This window comes from Ipomoea triloba, chromosome 1, assembly GCF_003576645.1.
Source record: "Ipomoea triloba cultivar NCNSP0323 chromosome 1, ASM357664v1".
In the NCBI taxonomy this organism is placed as follows: Eukaryota; Viridiplantae; Streptophyta; class Magnoliopsida; order Solanales; family Convolvulaceae; genus Ipomoea; species Ipomoea triloba.
Window position 1 is genome coordinate 14,868,216 of NC_044916.1, and position 11,243 is coordinate 14,879,458.

The 11,243-nt window shown below is 32.3% G+C and overlaps 1 protein-coding gene across 3 annotated transcripts; it reads left to right on the forward strand.

Annotated features, from left to right (window-relative positions):
• The first annotated feature begins 2,188 nt into the window (after positions 1 to 2,188).
• LOC116016948 lies at positions 2,189 to 7,010 on the forward strand. Of its 3 annotated transcripts, none has more exons than XM_031257434.1 (8): positions 2,189 to 2,548; positions 3,078 to 3,488; positions 3,725 to 3,845; positions 4,278 to 4,584; positions 4,963 to 5,035; positions 5,633 to 5,723; positions 5,802 to 5,881; positions 6,560 to 6,665. In XM_031257434.1, exons 1-8 carry the CDS (start codon positions 2,468 to 2,470, stop codon positions 6,596 to 6,598), a joined length of 1,203 nt encoding a protein of 400 aa, XP_031113294.1. In that variant the 5' UTR covers positions 2,189 to 2,467; the 3' UTR covers positions 6,599 to 6,665. The 3 variants fall into 3 exon arrangements, with proteins under 3 accessions (XP_031113294.1, XP_031113303.1, XP_031113285.1); XM_031257443.1 differs by having other exon boundaries at positions 2,190 to 2,548; positions 3,085 to 3,488; positions 6,636 to 7,010; XM_031257425.1 differs by having other exon boundaries at positions 2,191 to 2,548; positions 6,636 to 7,010.
• Positions 7,011 to 11,243: the final 4,233 nt, after the last annotated feature.

Sequence of the window (11,243 nt, forward strand, 5' to 3'; positions counted from 1 at the left end):
AAGCAATTGTCCATACAAATCATTTGTAAATCTCACAAATTTCATTAGAAATTTAGTTATAGATTATTGAAAAGAAGGCAAAACATATTATAAACATTGGCCCATAAATATGCAGCGCACTTGACTACACAAAAATGTTTACTTGGACGCATAGAAATATGCACTTAAATGCCAAATTTTTACACTCAAAGTTACAAAGATTTGGACTCAAAAAAAAAATTAAGTATTGAGACAAAATACATGCACTCGAAGAAGAGAAAATATGCACTCGGAAAGGAAAACATGCACTTGAAGAAGTAAAAATGTGCACTCGAAGGCAATGAACATCTAAACTTACTACACAAAATTACACAAATATCACCGCGTGTTTTTTAATTTTTCTTCATTCTAGATTGTTGATTTGGACTAAATTTATGGCAAAGATTTAACCCAATTTTTTTTTTTTTTTATACCTAAAGCTATCCTTTGCATTTGATCCGTTTTCTATATAGAAAATGAGATCATTCTTCCCGTGAGAACGTGACAACTACCTTTTGCAACCCGTAATGCTGGATTGCGCAACTGCTACTACATGATTGTGTACCTTTTAATGAATGATTGTGCACCTGAAAAATGACTATCAAAACATACAACAGAGTATTTTTTTCAAAAAAATAAAAAAAGTTGTGACAGTTTTGTAATTAATTTAAACTTATGACTGTGCAACCCATAATGTCTAATTGTGCAACCATTGCTACTAAATTGTGTAGTTCACACATTCGACATTGGTTTTCGTGAATTCATAGGGAATGTGGTTCTCATATGATATCAATGAGAACACACCCTCCAAGAGAAAACTATGAACAAATCTCAACTTTACATCTGTAAATATTCGATGGTTCTGATCAGATTTAAAAAAAAAATGCAGTGACATTTTTGTAATTACTATCAACTTCATTGTGCAAACTTGAACACTTAAGTATGCAAACCTGGTAAATCTTATAAAAATCAATGAAAAAACAAAAATTTAAATTTAAACTATAACTCCTAAATGTTAAGTAGTAAAAAGTGAACTACTAAACCAAATAAAACCAAAAACGCTATCATAAACTCTAAAATCGAAACCCTAAATACAATGTATTTTCGCGTTTTTGCAAAAGCAATCTTTTAATACTGAATGTGCAAAATGTTAATACTAAATGTGCAAAATGTTAGTACTAAATGTGCAAACATGAAAAATTCTGAAAATTACACATTTTAGTGTTCAAGTTTGCAAGGTAACATTGGTGATAATTACGAAAACGCCATCGCATTTTTTATATATATCAAATCTGGTCCATCCATTTAGTTTATGGAGATGTAAGGTTGAGATTGGTTTTTAGTTTTCCCCTAAAGAATTGTTCTCATATGATAAAATATATACATGCATACATATATGTATGTATATACATACATACATACATATACACATACACACACATATAGATAAATGATCATGTGAAACAATTGCCTTAGGTGAGAAATAGGATGAAATTATATCCGTAGGTTGAGTCTAGATCAAGGGTCCAAATTGGAGATTAAAAAAAACGCGGTGGAATTGTTGTAATTTTGTGTAAGCTTTTTTTTTTTTTTTTTTTTTTTTTTTTGCATTCCTGTGCACATTTTTATGCCATAAAGTGCACATTGTTCATTCTTCCAGTGCACATTGTTATGCCATACAGTGCACATTGTTCTTTATTCTAGTGCACATTGTTATGTCATACCTGCACATTTTTCTTTCTTCCAGTGCACATTTTATGGCATACAGTGCACATTGTTCCTTTTACCATAACACATTGTTGTACCATACAGTGCACATTATTCCTTCTTCCAGTGCACATTTTATGCCATACAGTGCACATTGTTGTACCATACAGTGCACATTGTTCCTTCTTCCAGTGCACATTTTATGCCATACAGTGTACATTGTTGTGTCTTCCAGAGTTTTTTTTTTTTTTTTTTTAATTTTATTTTAATAATTGTAGATAAACTTTTTTTAAACATCAATTAATCTTGATCACTAATTACTAATTTGAGTTGAATATTATTTGTTTGTTTATTATTTGTATGCTTTTATTTAAATATTTTTAACAGTCATTTCTCCTTTTTTATCTCAAAAATCTCCTTTTTCTGTCAAACACAGTCACACAGTCATTGTTCTAAATTCACAGCCATAACTTCAAGTCTTCAAAGACTCCAAATTGAACGTTCTTCCAAATCAACCCATAGTCAAAGATGAAGAGTTGCGTGCACATAATAATACTGCTTTTGGCCCCCAGGGTTCCCTCCATTGCAATTAGCGATGACGTAGGTGGCATTCCCCTCTGATTTATCACCACCTTCCTCAGCAAACGAAGCAAGAAAGCCAGATTTCACTCTCCACTGTTTTTTCTTGCATAATTCGAAAGTATCTTTCTTTCATCTTTTTTTTTTTCTTTGTTACACAAAAATGGAAGGACCCAAATCCTCAGAGGCAGAAAGAAGCTCCAATTCAGCTGCAAATGACGATCCTTCTCCTTTTCCCCAAGAGGTTAACATTTCACTTATCCTTTAGATTGATGGGCGGTTTTGAAGTTTTTATTTTTAATTAATTATTTCCCAGATTTCCAGGGTTTACATGTTATTTTTGCTATTTTAGAAGACTGAATTTTTAGTTACTGTAGACTCAGTGTGAGATTTTAGTAGTTTAATTGCCCAGCCTACTTCAATGGGCTTGAGAAACTGTAGTAATTGATGAAGGATACTTGTTTTGTATCTTTTGAATCAGTAGCTGATGAAAATCATAAGTGTTGCTATGTATTTGATTGATGATGAATAAATCAACCATCAGGGCTAGATTCTTGAAGTTTAGTATTTCTACATGACTATCTAAATGTGTTGGATGGCTTTCTATATATGGCAGAGTAACCACTTTGAGCAGAGGAAGATACAGTAAACATGAAATGATACTAGCATTGTTATGTTTTATACTACTGAATATATGCATATCTAGTGTCTCTAAGGACTAGGTACATTCAAAAATTTGAAATGTCATTTTAAATTCTGTCCCATCTTTCTAGCTTGCAGATGTGTCACTTAAAATGCCTCCAAGGTATCTTGGGTTTGGAAGTAGCATTAGTGAAAAGTCTTCACCTCAATCTCCTTCCGTTACAAATGGAGGCTCATTGATGGGAGGCTTTCTTCGAGCTCTAAGCTTCAAGAAAAAGACTGCTGCACCAGATGGTGAACAAAGCTCTCTCATCCGACCAGATTCCCAGCCATCTTTACAAAGACCACTTCTAGGTGAAAAAAGCTCTCTCATCCGACCAGATTCTCAGCCAGCTTTACGAAGACCACTTCTAGCTAATCCAGTCTCACGCGTGATTTGGAAACGATGTACTTCTTTACCTGCAAGAGCTGCTTCAAAGTCATCTCCTTCTGCTTCTGCACCTGCTTTTGCCAGGACATCTGATGAATGGCAAAAATCACAAGTAAGCATCTGCCTTTTCTGCTGTGGAGCATGCTGATCTTTCTTGTAACATACAATATATGTAAATTTCAGATGTTTCTTGCCCAATAGAGAATGGCAAGGTTAGCAATTATATAATCTTGTTTGGTGGTCAAAATTGTTGCTAACATCACTAAACAATGAATAGCTTTCATTTCTGTACCTTGGTTGCTACTTATGGTATACAACTATATGCATAACAATTACTCATGCTTTTAGTCACTGCGGACTGGTACATCTCAAGCTACTGTTACAAGGACTCCCTCTGCCAAAAATGTGGTTATTGTGAGATCAACATCTTTTGCTAAACGTGAAGATTGTGACCCAGATTCATGCGATGGTATGTTGCATGCGCATGTGCTGTGCCATCTTTTTCTGTTTCACTTCTCACTTATCAAACACAAGAAAATATGTCAATATGACTTGGGGTAGAGGTGGGGCATTTGGAGTGATAATAGTTCGTTCATGTTACCTTTTGTGATCTATTTCTTTAGTCAATGTTTGTTTTGACAGAATACTTCCTGTTGGATTGGTTACCACTGAACTTTACCATATTTATAAAATCTTCCGGTAATTAAATAAGTATAAAGAAATTTCAGTGTGTTTACTTGGTATGCTCAATATTCCCATACATCCAAAAGATTTTAAAATATAATTTTGTATTTGAATTTTCATTTGATTTCCTATCCTTGTTATGGCTAGATCAGAAGTCGTAGATAGATTCTATAAACTAAGTAATTAATTTGTTTTCTCTTCTATTGAATTAAACTAGAAATTACACCAGCCCCAGTGGATGAGGATCAAGAGATTCCCGAGGAGGAAGCTGTTTGTAGGATCTGTCTCGAAGCATGTGATGAAGGAAATACACTGAAGATGGAGTGCAGCTGCAAAGGTGACCTCAGACTTGTACATGAAGAGTGTGCAATTAAGTGGTTTAGCATGAAAGGAAACAAAAATTGTGAAGTTTGTCAGCAGGAAGTGCTAAATTTACCTGTAACTTTGCATTTTGTGCCAAGTACTACCCAAGGAAATATTGTGCTGGACCATAACCAGCTAACTTTGAACGCACAAAGAATAAGGTGGGCATCATTGACACTTGGTTCCCCAATGTTCTATTGGTACTCATTACCTAATACCTTTTTTACACTCCACACTATTTTGAAACTATGGCAGCAAAGATAAACTCTGTTAATGTTTGACTCAGATATATAACTAAATACAAATTTTCTTTTTTTGGGTTGAGTTTTTTACAATTCACAAGTTCAGAATATTTACTTAACTGAGCTAATCTATAAAACCATTTTAGGAAAAAGACTTTTGATCGTACAGTTCGAATATTCGTTAAGGTTTAAACCCGGAATGATGATTTGCCTATTGTAAAATGTAATAGTTATGATTGTTTGTGCAGTGTTTTGACTTTTCGTAAACTAACAGCTAAATTTTGCATATTTATGCAGTGCTTGGCAGGACTTTGTGGTGCTTGTCTTGGTTAGTACAGTATGCTACTTCTTCTTTCTTGAGAAGTTACTGGTGAGTTTTCATAGTTTTATGAAATAAAAATTAAAATAAGTTTTATTTTTTTGAAGATGAAAATAAGTTTTATTTGATTTTATATTTAATGCAAAAATAAATAAATAAATAAAAATGTTAGTCTCTAGAAAGAGGATATAGGTTCTCTCGAGCATAGATGTCTTAACACTATCACAACAGAATATAAAATTACCATAATTGAAGAATAAATACTGAAACGGAAAGAATAACAAAAAATAATGATGACTAAACCGTGAATCAAATAAGACTTCAAAATATTTCATATATATATAAGACTTCAAGAAGATTTGTATCTTTCCCACTTTCTGCTATGTTGATAATGCGTAATTACTTGGTCAATCTCTATCTATCTTTGGCACACAGATACCTGTTTGTATCTAAAATTCACATTTAATAGATTTACATGGCACAACTATGTCAGCAAAGATTGAACCAAATGTAAATACGTGCAATATGATTTGAAGATTCTTTTCCACTTTCTGAGGAGTGGTGAACTGTCAAGAACTGTATCATGATCGTACTATTTTGAAAAGAAACTTCTGATGTTTAATTCCAACTTGTCCCCTCCTTTTGTAGATCCATGGCATGAAAACTAAGGCACTGGTGATTGCTACAACATTCTCATTTACTTTGGGTCTTTTGGCATCTATTTTTGCAGTCATCCAAGGCATGCCTATGTCACTTACACTTTAATTTGCTTATACGATAGATATTTTGTTAAAAGAAATCATCTCTTTGTATGCAGCAATTAAACAGTACATATGGGCCTACGCAGCTTTAGAATTTGCACTTGTGGCCATGATTCTTTGCCTCTTCTACTCTGTGGTGAGTTTTGTTTAAGTATTATTATGCCAATATGAGTTCCTCTTGTTCTCATTTTCTTGTGCTTTGGCATTTAAATTCCATAAACCAAAATGCTTGTTTCTCGTGTAAAATCACATACATAAATTCTCTAAAGAACCTCCATGCCCATGCCTTGTCTAGTTGATAGAAGTCTTTTGACCACTTGGTTAGCGTTCAAAGTTCAAACCTCACCAAGAGTAATCCTACTTAAGCGTTTTAGTCTTTCATTTATGAGGCTATTTAGTCGCCTTTGTTTGGGTCCCTATATTTTATTCTTGATAATGGACATATTTATCGATTATATTGGAGACATTCATTCGTTAATCGACCATAATACATCGTATACTTACCATTTAACACAATCACCCCCAGTACACCCAATACAATTGCCAAACACCCTCAATATATGGATTGCCCCGCCCACCCCACCCCACAGATATAGGATTAATGGTAGAAACAAGAGGGAAGATAAATCAAATTAAAATAGAGTTAATTTCATTTTTTATCATAGATTTATAGGTGGCAGTTTATATTTTTCAGAACATCCCCTCTGGTCCTAAGATTATTGTGGCATGGTCGTTTTTCGTACTCCATCAACAAAACCGTTGAAATGCCATTAAATACATATGCATTTTGATATGCATATATATATAATTACAGATTCTGCAGATTGTTTCTGTTTCTTGTCCCGCTACCTAAGAGCTGCAACTGATGCATGAAAATCTACCTTTGGCAGCTTCATTTACCACCCATTTATTCAATAACGCTGTCATCAGTTTTGGGTTTTGGAGCTGCAATGGGTCTCAATTTCATGTATAGTCGATATTATGCATTGCGAGTTCAGCTTTCCCCAAGCTCTAGCGCCGTGTGATATAAGTTGGCAATATTGTTAATAGTTGTAATCTCTATTGAGGGCTGGGTAAGGATGTGTAAAAGTAGCAGTGTTTTTCTCAAGTTTTTTAAACTTCACTGCCTCTAGTTATATAGTTTTGAGGTATCTTGAATTTCATGAAATGTGAAGCAGGCTGTCTATCATGTGGCGTTCTAATAATTCCATTTTTGGTCATAAATTTATAGGTGGCTGCCCACTTTTAGTCCTTTTTTATTAAAACATCCTCCTTTTGTCTTAGTATTATTGTGGCATGACCATTTTTGGTCCTCCGTCAACAAAATCATTGAAATGTTTTGTTTTTAGTACTACTGACTCTGTTACAATGTACTATCTGCATTGAAATGTTGTTAAATACAATAATATTTTGATCTTTTTTATACAAAGTAAGTTGAGCTGCTATATTTTTTATATTTATTTTTTTAAAAAGCCCATAATTGAAGATTGAAATGCCTTATATTTAAGGACAAAAAATGGTCACGCCACAATAATACTAGGACTAAAAGTGGATGTTATAGAAAAAAAATGACTAAAAGTGGACTGCCACCTATAAATTTAGGACAAAAAATAGAATTAATTCTAATTATTATTATAACATTAGCATAAGTTATGAGAATATTAAGTGTTTATTATGTGGTGCAGCACTAATAGTTAGACTCACCTAATATCATACTACTATTGGGGTGTGTTTGGTTGGTGGGTTTAGGCATAAGGTATGGGTATCAAAGTGATTGTTAGTGTTTGGTTGATAGGCTTTGAGAATACTATTATGGGTTTGGAATACCCCATTAATGAGAAAACCCATACCCTTATTAAATAAGGGTTTCATTTCCCTTCCTCCTTTCTTCCCCAACTATTAATAGTCATTCCCATTCCACCCAACTACCAAACATGCTAAATACTTTCACCAAAACCTATTACCCTTACCAAGTATTTGATACCCATTCCGATTCCGATTCCCATGTGCGAACCAAACGCACCCTTGATGACATGCGGTTACTTAAGGTCTCTAGTTCTGTCATTGTTTACATTCATTCTTCATACACAATCTAGAGAGATTTGAATAGAAGTGAAAGACAAAATCAAGAGATACTCACGCAAACCGTTACCGTTTGCAATAGAGAGTTATGACTGGAGGTTAGTGTCTATGAAGGTGCATATAATGCATGAAGTAAACAATGTAAAGTCAAAATCCTTGACTGTAGCTTCTAGAAATTGGGGTCAGCCTCACATGAATTTTGTTTAAAGCAAAACTAGTGTTTTACTTGCGTGGAAAAAAATATGTTGCTATGAATTTAAATTAAAATTAGAAAAAAATAAAAAAAATAAAAAGATGTTAAAATGTAGTATGTAGTATATAATAATATAGTTGGATTTTCATATGGTCAGCATCTATTTCTATAGCATATAAAATTAAAATTAAAATTTTGTATTGTTAATATGTTCTTTAATCATGTACATATTTATATAAATTTATAGAGAAAAATTTACATAATTTAATTGATTTATTCATAATTTTATTTATATATTATAATTTCAACAACATGAATAATAACTAAAAAAATTATATTTATAAATAAGAAATGTAAGTTTTAAATTTTGTATAAGTAAATTTAAATTCTAATAGGATAATTTTTTTATATGATTGTATAACACATTGTATATCCATATAATATTTATTAATATATATTTAGGCAAATTCTATAATATTTTTTTTTGAAAACTCAAATTCTATAATATAATTCCCCTAATTTTCCTAATTATAATTTATATTGCTAGATTTATAATTAAGATAGTTATATTTAGAAATTAACGAAATTAATATTTTAATTTTGTATGATTAATATAATGCAAAAGTATATGCATCTAACTAATAAAATTTTTAAATATTTATGAATATACAATTAATTTTATAATTTCGTATTTTTAATTATATTCCATATTTTATTAATTATAATTAAGGGAACTGCATATATAAATTAAAAGAATTTAACTTTTAAATTTATATGGATTAATAGAGAAAATATCATTATTTTTAGTCTATCGACTATAATACATGTATCAATTTTGGTACTTTACTATTAAAATATTTAAATTAGGTGCACAACTATTCAATTTGTACTCCGTATCACATTTGGTCCTTGACTATACATTTTCAAATTAGGCGTATGACTATTCAATTTGTATCACATTTGGTTCTGCCGTTAAAATTTTCGGTCAAGTCACAAGTGACCTAATTAATGTTTGAAAAATATTTTTGTTTCAAAATGTTTTCCAACCCTTATATATAGCATAATCAAAATCATTATAGGTCATCATTTAAATAATAGTTCAATGTTGAGATTTTATTTATTTATTTTGTAACAAAATATCCTTTTATGTGCATGCAAAAATTTAAAAAACAAAACTATTTAAGTTACCATAATCTAAAATTCTAAATATAGAATTTAAAAATATATATCTAAATTCAAATCAAATGAAATTATTTCAATTTTAAAATTTTTAAATTGAAATTAAAAAATTTAAATTATCTACAGTACAAAACTACTAAATTAAATAGAACACTTCAATTCTATCTGATTAGAATAAATTAAATTTCACATATCTATTTTGATTTAGAATTTTGTAATTCTATTTTAATAGAATATATAATTTTCTTTTTGTATGAATTCTATTATTATTAAATTACCATATTATTATTTAGTCACTCTAAAAAGGATAACAATATATATATATATATATATATATATATATATATATATATATATATATATATATATATATATATGTATGTATGTATGTATGTATGTATGTATGTATGTATGTATGTTTGAATCAAATGAAATTGTTGCAATTTTAATTTTTTGAATTGAATTTCAAAAAAAATTAAAACACTACAATTAAAAAAAATATAATATTAACTGATATGAAGTATTTCAATTCTATCTAATGAGCTGGAGGCACAGTCAGGAGTGCCGTCTCCTTCTGCCTTGCATCTACGGTAGCCCGGGCAGTGGTAGTCTGGGACCGATTGATGACTAGTGGGATTGAAGTGCGCATGGCTTGGGGTGGTGTGGAGCTGGCCGTCGCCACGCCTTCGCCCTTTTCAACGGCAGTTAGGCGGGCTTGTCCTTGGGCTCGTAGGAAAGCTTTGCGGTTGGCCATTGCGGTAGTCGAGCATGACTGTTCGTTGTTTGAGGAGAGGTCAATTGCGTCGTCAATGGTGGCCACGGTGTCGCGACTGAGCGAGTGGTGGGCGACTAGCTCTTCCTGGTCAGCCACTTCGTCCTGGTCAAAGTCTGTTAGGAATAAAATTGTAATAGTTTTGATGAGCCAATTTGTAATTTTACAAATCCCCTATTTTATTTTTAGAGTGTAGAGTTTGGACCCGAAAGGCAAGTCATGACAATAGTTTAGTTCGAATTATTGTGTTATAGAATTCTTTGTGTCATGACTCTTGTAAGTCATTTGCTTCCACTATACACATGAGTGTATATGATCCAATGGACAAGGCCAAATTATTGTTGCTAGGAGACTTGAGTTCAAATCCTATTGTGAACATTTTGAGCTTTAGAGAGCAAGGAATGGAGCTAGTAGTATCACGGCTCAAAGTCAATATTTTGGTCAATGGAGCAAGTATAGTCAAATGGAGGAAGTTTAAGTCAAATGGTCAAAGCCGAGAAGAAGTTCAAGACCCACTATCTCTACACCATACGCTATACAATGCTAAGAAGGATCAAATATATTTATTTGATAAATATGACCGAATGAGCTGAATAGAGAAATGGTTAAAGACTTGAGTATATACCTAATGGTCTAGCGTTCGAATCCTACTTGCTATACTTTATTACTAAGGAAGAAGCTTGGGAGCAAGTTACACGGCCAAAGTCTTTGGAGCTAATTTTTTGGTCAATAGAGCTACCTATGGAGCTAGTTTGGTCAATGGAGCAAGTGATGGAGGAAGTCAAAGTCAACATGGAGTAACTTTGCATGGATTATATACGCGTGAACACTACACCATTTCTACACGCGTGAAGGCTAATTTAAAGCACTATGGAGCATGCTATGGAGCAACTAAGAGTGTGACTTACACTTAGTCATTTTTGCATGTCTCAAATATTTTAGGTTCAGTACGTAATATCCTGAACCAGAAGAAATTTGAAGGTGGTGATTTTCTGAAGATCATTGTTTATACTCAAGCAAGAGCCACCCGGAAAAATATTTTGGAAGATCAACTTGCCCAAGATCAAAATCAAGAATACAACAAAGTCAAGAATATCAAGCTCTGAAGGATACAAAGTCTGCAATATCAAACTGAGAAGGCAACAAAGTCAAAAATTGGAGGCTACAAGTTTCAAGGATCAATCAAGCCGTAAAAGAAGACTTTGTGAGCAATTTACAGAGGTGATTTGTCAAAAGTTACCAGCGACATTAAATGTGCAGATCAAATTAAAG